The sequence below is a fragment of the Penicillium nucicola genome (assembly GCF_028828085.1).
Source record: "Penicillium nucicola strain IBT 29836 chromosome Unknown utg000005l, whole genome shotgun sequence".
Classification (NCBI taxonomy): Eukaryota; Fungi; Ascomycota; class Eurotiomycetes; order Eurotiales; family Aspergillaceae; genus Penicillium; species Penicillium nucicola.
Genome location: NW_026643129.1, coordinates 1,165,560 through 1,181,901, shown reverse-complemented (window position 1 = coordinate 1,181,901; position 16,342 = coordinate 1,165,560). Strand labels below are relative to the sequence as shown.

The window sequence follows — 16,342 nt, the reverse complement described above, 5'->3', positions numbered from 1 at the left end:
GTAATAAGGGGTTGGTTGGAGCGACACGACAAAGAAGGGAGGAAAGGGTCGAGATTGCTGTCGCTGAAGTCGTGAAGGAGAGAGGAGCTAAGTGACGTCAAATGAAGGATGAGGAGCACACGCAAGGCACCTCAATATCGGAATTTCAACAGCAGACGCAGCCAGGCGAAGCAAATCGCAGAAAAGAAACAAGCAAAGAGAAAGGAGACAAAAAGAGGGAGATACGGCGAATTAGAGAGGCTAGAGCTGGGAGTCTCGGGAATGCCCAACACAAGAGGGAAATAGGGGATCAAAAGAACAAGCCACTTTCAAGTGGAAACATGGATATGAAAACCGCTTTAGAAAGCATCGCTAGAACAAAAGATCCCTTCCCCCTTTTTTTTGGTGGTGTTGCATATTCATATCCCAAAGAACCCAGTCCAGCCAGAAATATTTGCCTCCCAATAAGTGAAAAGGAGCAAGAAAGAAGAAGAAAAAAGCGATAAACAAGGTTCATTTCATCGTAGCTGCTTCGAGGCGCACGTCAACCAGGCAACCCGACGCGCGACAGTTCATCCGCGCAATCGGATCTGACCTGATCCGAAACAAGAAAAAAAATTCAACCGTGAAGTGATTCACAGCAAACGGCAGCCCCTTGACTTCTTCTTTGGCGCGGGCTCAAGCGCCGCAACGATAGCCTAGAGAAAGTGGAGGTCAGTAACGGCGGTGTAGAGGGGGGACAACATCGAGCAGCAAAAAGTGGAGGAGATGGATACCTCATCAAAGACATCCTTAAGCTTGTACTGCGTCAGAGCGGAACACTCGACGTATTTCACCGCACCAAGCTCCTTGGCCATACGATCACCATCTTCCTTGCGGATGGGCTGCATCTTCTGGCGGGACAGCTTCTCCCGCACACCGGCGTCTTCGCGCAAATCAGTCTGGGTGCCGACGATGAGGCAGGGGACACCGGGGCAATGGTGGTGGACTTCAGGGAACCACTTTTCGCGAACGTTCTCGAAGGAGGCGGGAGAGGTGACGGAGAAGCAGACGAGGAACACATCGGTCTGTGGGTAGGAGAGGGGTCGCAGACGGTCGTAATCCTCTTGTCCAGCGGTATCGAACAGTCCCAGGGTGTAAGGCTCGTCGCCGATCCTGGTTTCAAGGCAACACGGTCAGATTTGTGACGTAGGGGAGTTTGTGAGCAGAACGAGATTCCAGCACTTACATGACGGTCACAGCGTAGTTGTCAAAGACGGTGGGCACATATTCCGAGGGGAACTTGTTCGTTGTGTATGAGATGAGCAGACAGGTCTTGCCTACAGCACCGTCCCCCACCACGACACACCTTGAGAGAGGGGGTCAGTTAGCAGAGGGACACCGTCAAGGAGAGCGAAGGAGACCTACTTGATGGTAGCGACGACCATTTTGAAACTGTAACTGGTGAAAGGAAGATATTGGGGATGGGGGAGGGGGAAGAAGAAAAATGGGAGACAAAAAGGGAGGAAGAAGCTGTGGTCTGGATTGAATGGGGCAACCCGCAGAGTATGGAGTCTAGACACCGGCACGGCTTGTAATGCAAGCGAGATCTCTTTCACTTGTCTAAGCTACGGTTGGCGCTATTTGGGGTTCCAACTCGACTACTTTGAAATACGGACTGAATTTAGGGGGGATTGAATTCCATTGCCCCCTTAAAATGGGCAATTTCCAAGGCGTTTCACGGGGGGAGGAGGGGGCTCTCTCCTTTCAAGCCGTTTTTAGGTCGGTTCTGGACCCCCGATGAATTGGTTTCAACCTCGATTCCTCTCAACCCGAAGTAAATGCACGACGATGTCGACTTTGAACATGTTCAGCTTCCCTTTCCCTCCCCCTAATCACCATGATTTTCCCACTGAAACGGCCCGATCCAGCTCCAACCGTTCAAAAACTCCACCCAATGCCTCATTCCGAACAACTAACACATACCGTGTAATTCCGTATATATATCCAGACATATCCCCGATCCATAACCCAAAGACCAAGACTGGAGCCAACTCAACTTACAGTGCTGACACATGTAGGTACCAACCTAACGTTAGCGCCAACAGATTGCATTTGCATTCCCGCGCTCCGGTTTCCGGTCTCTGGCGTGGGCGTGGACATGGACTGGGGGGCTTGGGATCATGCCTAATAGATTAAAGCCCAAAGTATACGGTACAATAGGACTCGGGAAACGGTGGTGCCTGGTATGCGTGCATGCATACATATGCAGGTACATGCACGGGCTATCTACATACGTGGTTGAATACGGGATAGTGGGTGGATAGGGGAGGCGTTGATGATAGGGGCTAGGAGGTCGGATATGAGTTGGACATGTTTGCTCGGTGCGTGGCTCTGTTGGCGGGAGAATGATGGACAGCACTGTCGTACTGTCCAGCATTGTAGAGTCAGGAAGGGGCGGTATGCATGTTGATTGTAGAGCTGCACCGGACTGGGCTGGGCTGGACTAGATGTGATATCGGATTGGGCAGGGAATGGGCTGTCTGCTAGCTGTGGGTTTTGGTGATAGACAGCTACAGTCTTCAGCGAGGTCTACTGTACAGGACGTTTTCCTTCGGTTGGTCAAGTAGATCGGCTTGGAGGCTACAGATATCTACAGTACGGTACAGTACTAGGAGGTGGTGGTTACTGTGCCAACACGCGAGATGAACGCTCCCTGACAGAAAACGGCTGTTACAGGGAGATGAACTGGGCCCACATACCATCATGGTGATGACTACAGGGCTGAAGGGCGCGTGCTTGTTACAAGTACAGTGTTAGCATAGAAAGAAACCCAGAGCGGCAAGCCGGCCGTATCGGAATGCGATTTTAGTCCCGGTCGGAAGTTTGCTACTTTGACACGTCGATTTGGAGAGTTGCAGGGTGGCATAGGGTCTAGACTGGGCTGGGGACTCGATGAAGAGATGAGTCTATTGTACCTTGGTCATGGTCCATAGTCTAGGGCTGGCGGGAGATGGGACATAGGGTATAAGCGACGAGTGATGCGTTGTCGATGGTCTTACAAGTTGAGCAGTACAAGGTTCGAGTCAAGATTGCCGGGTAAGAATGCAGGGTCAATTCTCCAAAGCTTCATATTGAAATCCACTGTGCAGATCTATGGAACTGGTACATTATCTGAAACGTCTAGAAACCCACAGACCACGAAGGAGTCCTGCCAAATGCAAATGAGGACCCGGGTCTTTGTCCAGTACTGTATAGACAAGCTTGTAAACAGAAATCAAAATGCATCGAGAATGTCTTGAACATGGTGAAGTAATCCATAACGCCGCTTGCTGGGTTGTATCAAAATGCAATTGCGATATAAGCCACAAAGAATAAAAAGAACATAACACACGAAAGAAGAATACTCGGTCGTCAGATCATAAGGTCATGTGATATGGATGATGCACACGGAAGAAAGGATTACCCGTCGGCATTAGGTTTGTTTGGAGTGTTCGTCCTCGGTGTCAGGTTCTGCCTCAACTGGTTGGGGGGTTTCCTGGGGTGGGGAGTTGCCGTAGCCCATCTATATCCAGGTTAGAAGAAATCAAATCGAGGTCGACCGGGGTTGGACTCACTTTGTCAAGTTTATAGTTCACCATCATCAGACTAAGTGGAATAAGGGGGAGGGTAGCAAGGATAGCCAAACACAAGAGTCGGTTCATAGTCTCTTGATAGGCGCGATTGATGGCAATACGAGTTGGAGATCCCATCGGGTATGACAGGGCTTCAGTCAACTTGCCAAAGATTTCTCCAGCCTGGCCTTTGGTTTCTTCAGGGAGGTATTGAAGAAGCTTATGTGGGATGGCAGAGGACCAGACGGCTCCTGAGATAGCGGCGCCAACAGCACCGCCCATCTCCATGGAGGTCAAGAACATGGCTGTGGCTGCAGCGACTTCTTGGTGGCTGGCGGAGGCCTGGACACCTAGTTGGACAGGCACATTGACCAGACCACCGCCGATGCCGACGATGATTTGGGTCCCCAAGACCTGGAGGTGGGAGGCTCCTTCGCCTCGACATAAAAGCATGAGGGCCAGGCCGGTCATGTAGACAACGCATCCGATAGTCACGTAGATGCGGTAGCGGCGAGTATACTTAATAAGAAGGGACACGCTGAAGGCGGCAATAGTTGAAGTGAAGGCAAAGGTCTGGGTGACGCGCCCTGCTGTGGCAACGTCGTACCCTTGTACAACTTGCAGGTAGGAGTACAAATAGGGCTGAACGGAGAAGTAGAAGGCCACTGGCGAAAGTTAGTAACAATGTTCGAGGGTGGTGACAGCACAATACTAACTGAAATACCAAAACGCCAATGCACAGCCTGCAAGAGCAGTCTTTTGCTTGAGAAGGTGCAGAGAGAGCAAAGGCTTGGGAGCCAATTTATGGGAAGACTCCCAAAACGGTAGCACGATGAAGCAAAGGACACCGAAAATCATCATTACCAAGATACTAGGGTTCATCCATCCACCCTTGGCATTGGCTGCGAGAGTCAAAGGCACCAAAAGCAATGTCACAGCGGCAGACAAAAGAGTCAAGCCGCCGACATCCAGATCATACCAGGTCCGACGCACAATGCTGAGAAGGTCCTTGTGTCGCCTGGACCGTGTCTTGATCAGATTCAGTCTTCGAGCCTTACGCTGGTTGAACAGTAGTGACAGGGCCAGCGGCAGGAAGGATGCAGGCAATATGATGGCCCACATGCCATAGCCCCACCGCCATGAGCTGCTGCGTAGTACCGCGCCCGCGATAGTTGGTCCAAGCCATACAGTAACCAAGAATGGGAATTCGGGAAGAAGTGCGAGGAAGGCACGGTTCAGCAAATCGCTACTGTCGGCAATGAACACTTGCTGGAGGATCTGCAGGCCTGTTGAGCCGGCAGAGTAAAATATTTGAGCCGATGCGTAGGTTTGGACATTCGTAGAGGCAGCCATTTGAATATATCCCAGCATGTATATAAGGATGCTAACGCAGAATGCCTCGAAGCGACCAAATACATCAGCAATCTTTGCCATCGGTGGTTTGATAACAGCTATTGCAAGTTAGTAACGTTTGTTCATCGTCAAAGCTGAAGGCGGGGAAGTAAAATCCTACCATTGACCACATTCTGAATGACAAGGACAGTCGAAATCAACGAGTGCTTACTGAAAGCACTCGTCGCATACGCCGACAGCGACATCACAGTCTGGCCTTCTAGCGACGTGCAAAATGCCATGAGGAATATACTTTGCGCCAAGTCAGCAGGGGTTAACAAAGGCACGGGACTGCAAGCCACACGCACCTGACGTAGGCAATCATCAAAGACCGAGTTGTCCAGGTCAAGTTTATGGCTTCGATTTTTGCGACTCCCTCCTGCATTTCATCCGGCGTGGAGATTCCACTGGGCTGAGCCTCCACCTCAAAGTCATCTTGTAACAGCTGTTCCCGCTCGTTGTCCATTTGATCATCTTCGGGTGCCATGGTGCCGTAGGACGGTCCTGAGCGCGGATCGAGAAGGGGCATGTCGGTGATGCGCACCGAGATATCTCAACGGAGAAGTGGTTGCTGGCCCAAATAGCAAGAGATCGGTCTTAGATTGGATAGAAGCATATACAAAGGACGATCTTAACAGTGTTGATTAAGCAACAGAACGGACCATCAAAAAGAGTTCATGCAACATCAGGCGTCGGGGGCGTATCACATAAAAGGGATGAAATCCTGCTCTACTAAGCAAGTACTGGGCTGTTTAGCCTGAGCCAGCCAGGTCCACTTGAAAAAGCAACGACGAGCGAATCGGAGAGCGAGTCAGGAGCAGAAAAGCGAAAGAGACGAGAAATATGGGGCGCAAATAAGGAAGAAAAAGATGAAGCGCGCTTGCCTGGTCGATAACTCATGGAGGGCTATGTACGTAGCAGAATTCGGCAGGCAGCTATGGGGCGGATGGGTAGATCCGCCTTTGGAGGGGGCGCCCAGGCTGTAAGGGGAAAGCAGGCCTTGAATAGGTTGGAGTGCAGTAAATGACACCGAGCCCGATCGTCGGTCGCACTTATGCACGTCGATGGGGTCAGTGGCAGCAGAGCGTGAGTTGAGAGGCTGAGGTCCGATCTCAGACATTCCAAGTCAGGCGAGTCGGAGTCATGCTTTCTTGTCAGTCTTGTCAGTCTTTGTCAGCCGGTCATTTCCGTTCGTCATCCCGTCATATAGTCATTCTCGTAAAGATCGGAAACATGACTGGGTAGTGAAGAGAAAGAGAAGAGTCAGATTGGGGAGTGGAGTGGCGGTGTCAGGCACCGGAGGGGGTTACGTTCGGAGTGGTACCCGAACGGTACCCGGACGGTACCTCAGTTCACATGGTGGCATGGGCTGATTGATTGGTACTGCCAAGTCACTTTGTGGTTCAGACCATCAGATATGATTTGATCGATAAGATGAAAACTTGATTCTCGGTTCGGCGGTTTTTACCGCCCTTTGATTTGATTTCCAGCCTGAGGATTTTTATGGAATATTGTATGTGTGTGTGTGAAGTGGGGTGTATTCTATGATTTCATCCTTTTACTAGTATATCATAAGAACAAAAAAGCAAAAAAAGCAAAAAAAGCAAAAAAAAGCAAGACAATATCTATCATATAACTTCTCACATCCACTATCTGGCATTAACCTGCATTGCTACCCTGTTGCCGATCTTTTGTCCGGAGTATACGAGAATCTAGCACGGAATATGTCCGTCCATGGATGCCATGCAGTTCCGATGAGGCCGGACCGGAAATGACTTTTCCCTTTAATTTACATTTGACGATGAGAGTCAATCTCCACATGTGCACTGGAAGCCGCTTAGGTTATAGAGTGGTGTGACCTCGGCAGCTTTACGCCGGGGTTCAAGCCGTGACACGGTCGAGAGGGAAATCTGATAAACTTTAATCGGGGCACTACTGTATGCCCAGTGAACAAATGAACAAAAGACCAGGAGACAAAGAGGAAATTACTCCCTTGTCTAGTCAATTTCGTTCATTTGGTGGAGGTCCGAGAGAGAATGTCTCCACTTGGCAGACTACTGTACAGTGTAATATAGTATGACAATTCTATACGTTTCAGGTTCAAATTAAAGCCCGTTGATCTTTTCACTAATGCACTTGACAGCGTCGGATCACGCGACGTGATCAAGTTACCCGTGGACCTACCAATCAATTGTAATGGGATTGAAGTCTATCTGTTTGTCACTGATCGACGGTATATCGTTTGTGGCATATGCGGGTGGAGCTGGGCTCATGTCAAACTGCCAGCCGATCTCTTTATCAGATCAATTAGCTCCGGTTCGATCTCATCTGCTGTCATAGACCTGTAGTCCCGGGCCATCTCGACTCGATGTGGCAAGATGACATGCAGACAACAAAATACACGGACTGTCTACTATCTGTCAGATTCATGGACTTGTCTATACATTGATCATACAATGTATAGACCGGCTACATCCATTCAATTCCAATGCAGCATGAACAAATCTTGATCTCATTGACTCTTTCGCAAAGCCTCCACCTATCACGCAAAATATCCAATCATCGATATCCCACAAAATCATGCTTGATCTATAATCAAATGTCCAAAGTTGACAGGAAGCAGTCCACCCTCGCTAGAAGGCCGAGCGGCATACACACCAACCCAGAGGTCCTGGACACCTTTTTCCTCAAAGACCCAAGTGACTTCCCGAAGCGGTGACTTCTGCAGACCCTCCACCAAATAGATCCACAGACTGTTGTCCTGTTCTCTCACCATCTCAAGGGTCGCTGCGCCACCCCCAGAAGGCACAGCCTGCAAGCTCCAGTCCGCCCAGTTGTCTTTAGCGACGGTGCTCAGGTGAGGTCTGCCATGGGTGAGCTCAATGCCACTCTTCACCCACTTCTTGCCACCATTGACAGTGTTGAGGACAAGGATCAGACCAGCCTGATCATATTGTTTCTCCCAAAGAGCGTTGAATGCCACACGAGCTCGTTTGAACGATTTCAGCGGGATGGATTGGTACAGGACCGGGGCTGAGAAGCGGCTCGTGGAAGGGGGCTTGTCCCAGATGTCTGTTGAGGCTGGGGCATTAATGATGAATTGGGCAGGAGGGGTGCCGTCGCCTGGCACTGGATCATTCGAGTTGACGAATTTGAATTGCGACATGGTGAGAATATATGCAGCTGCGGGGAAGCTGGGGGATACTTGGGAGGTAATGTATGTTCAGTTGCCACACCACAAACCAGTGTGTCCGAGGAAAGATGTGAGAATCAAGTCCAGAGAGAGCAGGGTAAGTAGGAAGCTAAAAATGAGGAGAAGAAGTACCCGGGGACACACGGCTACGTCACTACATAAGAGTGTAATCCGAAGCTCACACATTGGGAGTGTTACACGCTTTACCCTGCTGGGAGAGGCGCTGGATACCCGGAAGAAACGGAAATCCCAACAGATATGACACCATCGACTACCTATTCTAGCTATACATGCAGTTTCATGTCCAACGGCTATCTGGATCCAAGTGGTCCAAAGCCGTTGAGCATCATATCATCATATACTTTGAACGGCGCACCTCGAGGCACGTGATGCGATGACGTAACAAGCCAAACATCTCGATCTGGAGATGACAGCGAGGCCCCCTTTTCAGAGAAGCAGCGACGCACTTCAATCGTTCATTTCTTTTGCATCTAACCTCTTTGTTGGGATGGGGACCCCCAACTGGTGATCAGCCATGACTACCCGCCTGCTACATCCTGATGAATGGGAGCTCAATTCGAGGTCCTCGGTCGACTCACAAGGAACCTTCAACCTCGACGAGGCGGATTTTGAGTCCCAAGTTCCTTCTTCATCCCCATTCAAGAGACATCGACTGCCCTTTTTATCCCGGCTCTTTTCAACGACGTCAGCGGGTTATCGCCGCCTGAAGTCCAATTCCAGACCGGCTTTCGCGGGCTCGGCACGGCCGAACTGCTCCCGTCGCTTCTTGCTCCGCCGCTTTTGCTATATTCATGTTGTCTTCGGTATCGTTTTCGTGCTCGGACTCTTCACGTCTATACTATTCCCCTCCTACACACACCCGCCGGCGCACTACGCAACTCTTCGCAAGTCAGTACTGGAGAAATCATACTCTGGGAGAGGAAACCTACGGAATGAGAAGGTCTTCATCGCAGCGAGTCTTTATGACAACGGTGGAGAATTAGCAAATGGACAATGGGGAGAACAACTGCTCGAGTTGATACATCTGCTCGGAAATGAAAATGTATTCCTCAGCATCTATGAGAATGATAGTGGCGAAGATGGAGAACGTGCGCTACACGAGTTGGAACAAAAAGTGCAATGCCAAAAAGCAATTGTGTCCGAGAAACATCTAGATCCGAAGACTCTTCCGACAGTGACTATACCCGGCGGATCAAACCGAGTCAAGCGCATCGAATACCTCGCCCAAGTTCGCAACAAGGCCTTACAGCCACTGACCGAAAACCCGGATGTGAAGTACGACAAGCTTCTCTATCTCAATGACATACTCTTCGATCCCATCGATACGCTCCAACTTCTATTCTCAACCAACGCCAACGAGGACGGCGTATCGCAATACCGCGCAGCCTGCGCCGTGGACTTCGACAACCCGTTCAAGTTCTACGACACGTACGCAACGCGCGATTTGGAGGGCTACGGCATGGGCCTTCCCTTCTACCCGTGGTTTACATCATCCGGCAAAGGCGAAAGCCGACGAGATGTATTAGCCGGAAAAGATGCCGTACGAGTACGCAGCTGCTGGGGCGGAATGGTAGCCTTTGACGCCAAATATTTCCAGTCCGGCTCCCCACCTTCAACTCCAAACCCAGCGCGCTTCCGTTCTGGAAAGGATCTGTTTTGGGAGGCGTCTGAATGCTGTCTCATCCACGCCGATATTCAAGACACGCAGACCAATGTTGATGAAATTACCGACACAGGCATTTACATGAACCCTTTCGTGCGAGTCGCCTATGACCACCGCACTCTTTCATGGCTAGGAGTAACTCGTCGTTGGGAAAGGCTCTACGCGTTCCTTCATAATCTCATCAACCATATCGTCGGCCTTCCTTGGCACAATCCACGCCGAGCTGAAGTCCCTGGTCAGAGTGTGCAGGAGACTGTTTGGATTCCTGATGCTGCTCAGGATGGCGGTGGCGCTTTCCAGACTGTCGATCGCATCGCTGGCAATGATGGTTATTGTGGTCGTCGTGGTTTACAGGTCATTGTTGAAGACCGCAAGCCTGGACAGAAGGGGTTTGAAAATATCCCCGTTCCTTCATGAGTGACATAATTTTTGAGAATTTGATACCCATTTCTTCACTTGGATGACGACGTCTATCTCCGTTGTATACCCTCAACCAGCGTAGAATATTCCTTAGTCCCTGGGATATTGTTCAATTCTTTCAAGTTCAATAATTAACCGCGGGCTTTTCTACGACACCTCCTCGGTCTGGCCCATCTAGTCATTGCTCAAGAGACGATTCCTCAAAGATGTCAGAAACAATCTATCTAGCCCTTGAGTGCCATTCAAAGAGCCAACAAACACCAAAATCCCCCTTCAGCTAAAGCAATCATTCCGGTGATGGCTAGATTGTCTTACTCTATATCCCCAATCCATACCTTCCCCATACCACTATCGACGCCACACCCACAAGCGAAACTCCCGCAAAACTAGACGATAGGGGGCTTTTTGGCTCTTCGCAAGGATCCTAAAGATGAGACACGGGACACTCTTATTGAAATGGCTTCATCTGGAGGCACGCTAGTCCACTTATACCGTAGTGATACTGACACGTCTTAAGAGGACAGGGGATTCAACCCTCTCCGAGAAAGCAAACACAACCTCGGAGAGACAAGCACTGGTATTGTTGTTTTCCCAATTCCTTTCCCCACGCCGTTTCACCTTGAAAATATCCACTGCACTCCGTAACCTTAGTCCCCACTGACAGAAATTTGGGGGAGACGAGGAGCCTCCTGTCCGAAACAACGACTCCCTCAGAAGAACGGTTTGAATCTGTCGGTGCGGAGCTTTGAAGTAAGTTTTGTTCATCGTCGCGCCATGGGCAGCATCTCGTTTCAAATGGGCATGAGTATCTATTAGGGATGGTGGGTGCGTGGGTACGTGTATATATATAGATGCTATCTCCACTGTCGTCTTTGCAGAGTAGCCGACCCGAGTGTGCAGTATTGACTATGCCAGCTACTGTATTGAAGACCACGATTGATTGAGTGATGGTCACAATATGAATACAACCGCAGAGCTGTCGAGCGTATATGAGAGCTAGATCTACAGAAGAAGGTTGAATGAGACTTGTTCACTTGGTTTCTGATCGCTCATTGAACGGCCGTGTGATCCGACGGACGAGTGGAGGGGTGAAAGGATGGATTAGAAGAAGATCACTGCAGTAGCTGGAAGAAACTGGAGAATGAGGAGTTTCACGTCGATGAAGAAGTCACATTCGATCTACATTGAATAGTGCCTTTCGACCGAGTGAGTTCACCGAACGTTCATTTAGCCAGAGGGCTATCGTCCCCTTGATGGAGGTACTGCCTGATCTCTTGAATCTCCTGTGATCATCCCAGCTCAAGGTTTCGGGTCATACTGTACACTTGCCCGGAGAAGCACTCCGGCGAATACCTTGAGAGAACCGCAGTCGGAGTAAAGGTGGGGGACGTATGGACGATCTACGGCCGAGTACACAGTGCTGCACTTGAGATTCCGTCAAAGGGGCTTAGCGCCGGTGAAGGGAAATCATTAGTTGGTCTCCTATACATCCCCGGTATACAGTATACCCAAGCGTGACGTGTCAGGATGCCTTACGCTCTCGATTGGCGCGCCCCTTGACCTCAGATTGTGGTCCAGACCGAGTAGCTAGATTGCATCTTTCAATCTGGAGGTTTCTTCGATTCAGCCCCAGCCCCAGGCCCCAAGTGGAAGATACAAAAGGGGCTCGGTCTTAGGAGTTTGACCGAGCATAAGCTTGTGGCGTCCTGTAGACAGCGGATGGCTTGCATGCAAGTGCAAGCAGCTCGCGGCTATATTGTTAATGTTTGGTACGAGGTCATCGATAGTGCGCATTGGCTAGTGCTCGGCGGTATAACACCCACAGGTAAGCAGGCGATCCTTTACCCAAGGACCAATAGGGCTGGGATAGGTGACCGGGAAAGCCACGGAAAATATTGTTCGTCCAATCGGGCTCTGACTCGGTGACAGGGATAGAGGAATAGATCAGTTATTGTACACGAGGATCTCAAGATATCAAATACTTTCAATGGAATGCTTTGTATTCGGTGCTTGATCCGATAGAGTGTTGCTTATTGAAATACTGTAGCACATCTATCACATTCACGCGTTTCCTCGTGCCGGTTCCACATCCACATGTTGACCACTTATTGAGGACCGCTTATTGAGAAATCGTGAGATCTCCAATACCGAGGATCAATAATGCCCCCTCTGCTAGCAAGTATTAAGCCAAAGGTCTCACAAAGGGGCAGATTGACTCTGATATTTTACACTATCCCGCGAATGACTTACCTATCTCGATCTGACTTCAACTTACTCCAAAAATGATATCACAGGCGATCGACACGTGAATGTCCCAGAACCGGGTGTGCGGATAGACGCATTGGTCTCTGGGAAGCCAATGCGCTGCAGAGAATTCAGGAACAGGAAGGCGACCTTGGAAAGAAGATTCAATAGCTACCTGTGAGATGGAGATCCTCGATGCGTTGCCCCTGAGCCTAAAAGATATCAGATCCCGATGCACTGCATCAGCCCGTGGCTTCGAGGCCTAATTTAATCAACCCTGCAGGTACAGTACTGTACTGTAGCGTCATCCCAGCTAATTGGCTCTGGGGCGTAGAAGCGGGAAAGAAAAATCGAGATATGGGCCGCAGTGGAACACGCCAAAGACGTGACGAATTGATCGGACCACTTATAGTGGAGTGGAGCCCGAGAAACCGTCACCGAGGTCCACTGTGTCAGCTCGTGGGCGTTAGATGGGGTGTAGCATATGAAGAAGGTGGTGTGAGATGGTTACCCAGGGAAGGGTAAGTCTCTAGATGTGATATCCTGTAAATATTGACCGCAGTTGTATACTATCCAGACTATTGTTTTGGAACCAAAGAAAGAACAAAGAAAGTAGATTGCCTTGTTTTTAGGCTACTTTACTTTACTTGTAAATCTATCGTATTGTCTCCTGAACCCTTTGGCACACGAGAAACAGCAGGGATTCAATTGAAGTCATACTTTAGCCATACATGCACTAGAAAAAGCATAGTTACACAGCCTCCATATTCATAGACAACATGCTCGTATTCTCATGCTTTATACTGCCAACCTTCCTCTTGAGGTTGGGATCATCTACAGATGAAGTGAAATTGTGAAAGTTTCACAAAATCACTAGTTTAGCCGATCTCTACGTTTGTGGCTCAGGCAGTTTTGTCTGCCAAGAGATCTTAATCTTACGGACGTCCCTATTAGCCAATGACAGTCTACGGACCTTGACAAATACTTATGGTGACCAAACGATGGGGCCAATGTGAAGCCCCGATCGGGCGGTCACGGGTCCACAATTAACCCTAACTTAGAAACTATCAGTTCCAAGTCATTTCGAAGGGTGATCTACAGAGGGCTAAAACTTGAACTCGGGTCAGGGATCCACTTCCCTCGTGCTGGTGCCTGAGTCGGATCGTGACTGCAGTTCAATTTACTTAAAAGAAGGACTGACCCAAGCAACGGATATAGTAAGCGCTATCCAACTTCACTCACTTTCCTTAAGCACTCCAAGCCACTATGGGGTCCGAACTGGGGGTCACTGCTGACTCCAAGGCTGAGATCGATCTCAGCCCTGTCACCATCTGGTGGGCTGTCTGGGCATGCGTCTGGACCATCGCCGTTGTGTGCGGCATGGCCTATCTCATCGTCCATCGCAACATGCCTACCCTCCGAATTCGAGGCCTCGGTCTATCATTATCTGCAATCGTTCTTCTCCATCTATACTGGGCCCCGGTCCAGTTTGCCACCATGGTCGGCCCTCTGCTGCCAGGAGACTGCCAGTACTGGATGATGGGCACCTTGCTGCCCTGTGGTATCGCCTTGTTCCACGCTTCCAACGCTCGCTTCCTCCACGTCGCCAAGCTCCAACGGAAATACGCTCAATACGGCGAGCGCCTTTTCATGTCCCCCACCCCCGAAGAGAAGCCCAAGGGCCTGATCGCCCGCTTCCACCGTCTCAGCTACTCTACTAAGATGCTTACCATCGTTGGCATCGGAATGTTCCTTCAGATCTTCCTCACTATCCTTATGTGGCTTATTTCCCGCAAGTGGCATAGCTCCTGGGGTATTCCCGGCACCGAAGTCCACGGAACTATCATGGAGCAGAAGACGGCACAGGGCGCAGGATGGGAGTGGTGGCCTGGTGTAGCCTGGCAACTGGCTTGGTCCTGGATTGTCGCCCCTATTGTTCTTTGGAAATCTCGCAACATCCACGACACCCACGGCTGGCGACTCCAGACTATCGGCTGCGCCATCGCCAATCTCCATGCCACCCCAATGTGGCTTATCGGTCTCTACGTGCCTGGTATGGCTCCGGTCAACGCCGTCTTCGTCCCACCTCAGTGGATCTGTCTGTCTATCATTTTTATGGAAATCTTCACCGTCTTCCTCCCCTGCTGGGAGGTGATGCGTCACCAGTCCCTCCAACAAGAAACTCTCGACTCGATTGCGCGCTGGGAGTCAAAGGTCAAGTCTGCCGGCTCCGAGGCCAAGTCTCTCCACTCTGAGAGCACCATGGTTGGCTCCAGGATCTCCGGCTGGAAATCCACCAACGAGTCAGTCAAGACCGAGAACAGCTATCGCGACAGCATCTTGACCATGAGTGCACTCGAGCACGTCCTGGAGCGCAACCCTGCCCCCCTACAGGAATTCTCTGCCCTTCGCGAATTCTCCGGTGAAAACATTGTCTTCCTCACCAGCCTGGCCGAGTGGAAGAAGTCGCTGCCCGCAACCCTGCGTGACCGCAACCTTCCCCGTGACGGCAACAGCAAAGACGTAATCCGCGACCACTTCAACCGTGCCCTGCACATCTACGCCGAGTTCATCAGTGTCCGCCACGCCGAGTTCCCCGTGAACATCTCGTCCCAAGATCTGCGTCATCTCGAAAACATCTTCGAGCACCCGACCCGTCTGATCTACGGCGAGGAGCGCGAATGTGTCGATCCCACTAGCCCCTTCGACAAGTTCACTTTCGATCTTCCATCGCCTACTCTATCGTGTAGTTCCGATAAACAGAGTACATCGTCAACCAAGTCCTTGACCGATGCTATCAAGAATCGCGTGCAGTACTGGGGTGACATCCCAGCAGACTTCGATGCTTCAATCTTCGATGCTGCTGAGTCGTCTATCAAATACCTTGTGCTCACCAACACTTGGCCCAAGTTCATCAAGGACCGCAGAAATTCCATCGGGTCTTTTGATACTTTGAGCGCTGGTGGAGAGGCTTAACTTTCTCCCTGGCATGAGCATGCGAAATGAATATGGCTCGTTGGACGGTTCGAGCTAGGTCTTGTGTATAACATACTTGGCTCTTGACTTCAATGGAGAATTTCCAACTACGGATTACTGAGAGACTGTACATATATACCTTTGGTCGTCGGATGGATGTAATGGATTAACTTAATTACGCTGGATACCCACACAATCTATTTTCTTATTCCTTATTGTCATTATCCTCCAAGCTGGATATTGTAGACGCGAGATCTAGATATAGTTGCGGGTGTTAGTTCTATGATCTATCCGATGCCTGATGTCCGTCATACAATGACTTCCGCTTTTTCTTTCATGTGTTGTACCCAGCCATCGAAGAGAAACATTCTTTGTTGTGCGTGATTGCGCAGGAACATTGATATGGTTTGTCTAGGCGCAGAAATGACAAGCTATACACCATTGCGAAGTCCGTTTCAATAGCAAGCACCTAGCCATACACAAAGAAATCAGCTGGGCTAAGTCAATTTATATCCCGCTCAAGACAAAAGAAAGCTACATGGCGCACACGCATATGTAATGTCACTTGTTCATATTAAATTGCTAGTATATTTGATGTCCCATTATCTGTCCGTCATCCGTCATTAGCCCATACTTGTGAATCGAGGCTCGTTATAGAGAAAGAAAAAGAAAAACGAGTTATATAAGTCGAATTAAACTCGAATTAAAGTCAGAGGTACAATAGCAGGCAGTGCACATAATCATAGCGTCACTTATGTCTCATTGCCTCTTCACTTCCCAAATAGGCAGGCACTGTGTTCCTTCCCCATCCCAACTGTTTTGCTTTTCCACTTCTGCTCTTCTCTTGTTTCCTTCTTCACT

At 49.9% G+C, this 16,342-nt stretch overlaps 5 protein-coding genes across 5 annotated transcripts; 2 read left to right on the top strand and 3 right to left on the bottom strand.

Annotated features, from left to right (window-relative positions):
• Positions 1-614: 614 nt before the first annotated feature.
• On the bottom strand, positions 615-1,406 carry cdc42 (Rho family GTPase CDC42; the record flags this gene model as incomplete). Its single annotated transcript, XM_057127903.1, has 4 exons — positions 615-677; positions 756-1,134; positions 1,208-1,327; positions 1,387-1,406. 4 exons carry the CDS (start codon positions 1,404-1,406, stop codon positions 615-617), a joined length of 582 nt encoding a protein of 193 aa, XP_056984420.1.
• A 2,027-nt stretch (positions 1,407-3,433) lies between these two features.
• On the bottom strand, positions 3,434-5,493 carry mirC (siderochrome-iron transporter MirC; the record flags this gene model as incomplete). Its single annotated transcript, XM_057127902.1, has 5 exons — positions 3,434-3,523; positions 3,576-4,237; positions 4,289-5,023; positions 5,086-5,216; positions 5,273-5,493. The coding sequence occupies 5 exons, from the start codon at positions 5,491-5,493 to the stop codon at positions 3,434-3,436; spliced, it is 1,839 nt and encodes a 612-aa protein (XP_056984419.1).
• Positions 5,494-7,542: 2,049 nt separating this feature from the next.
• On the bottom strand, positions 7,543-8,130 carry N7511_005524 (uncharacterized protein; the record flags this gene model as incomplete). The annotated part of the gene is made up of 1 exon (XM_057127901.1): positions 7,543-8,130. One exon carries the CDS (start codon positions 8,128-8,130, stop codon positions 7,543-7,545), a length of 588 nt encoding a protein of 195 aa, XP_056984418.1.
• Positions 8,131-8,692: 562 nt separating this feature from the next.
• Positions 8,693-10,258, top strand: N7511_005523 (glycosyltransferase family 69 protein; the record flags this gene model as incomplete). The annotated part of the gene is made up of 1 exon (XM_057127900.1): positions 8,693-10,258. The coding sequence occupies one exon, from the start codon at positions 8,693-8,695 to the stop codon at positions 10,256-10,258; it is 1,566 nt and encodes a 521-aa protein (XP_056984417.1).
• Positions 10,259-13,771: 3,513 nt separating this feature from the next.
• On the top strand, positions 13,772-15,481 carry N7511_005522 (uncharacterized protein; the record flags this gene model as incomplete). Its single annotated transcript, XM_057127899.1, has 1 exon — positions 13,772-15,481. One exon carries the CDS (start codon positions 13,772-13,774, stop codon positions 15,479-15,481), a length of 1,710 nt encoding a protein of 569 aa, XP_056984416.1.
• Between the last annotated feature and the right edge of the window lie 861 nt (positions 15,482-16,342).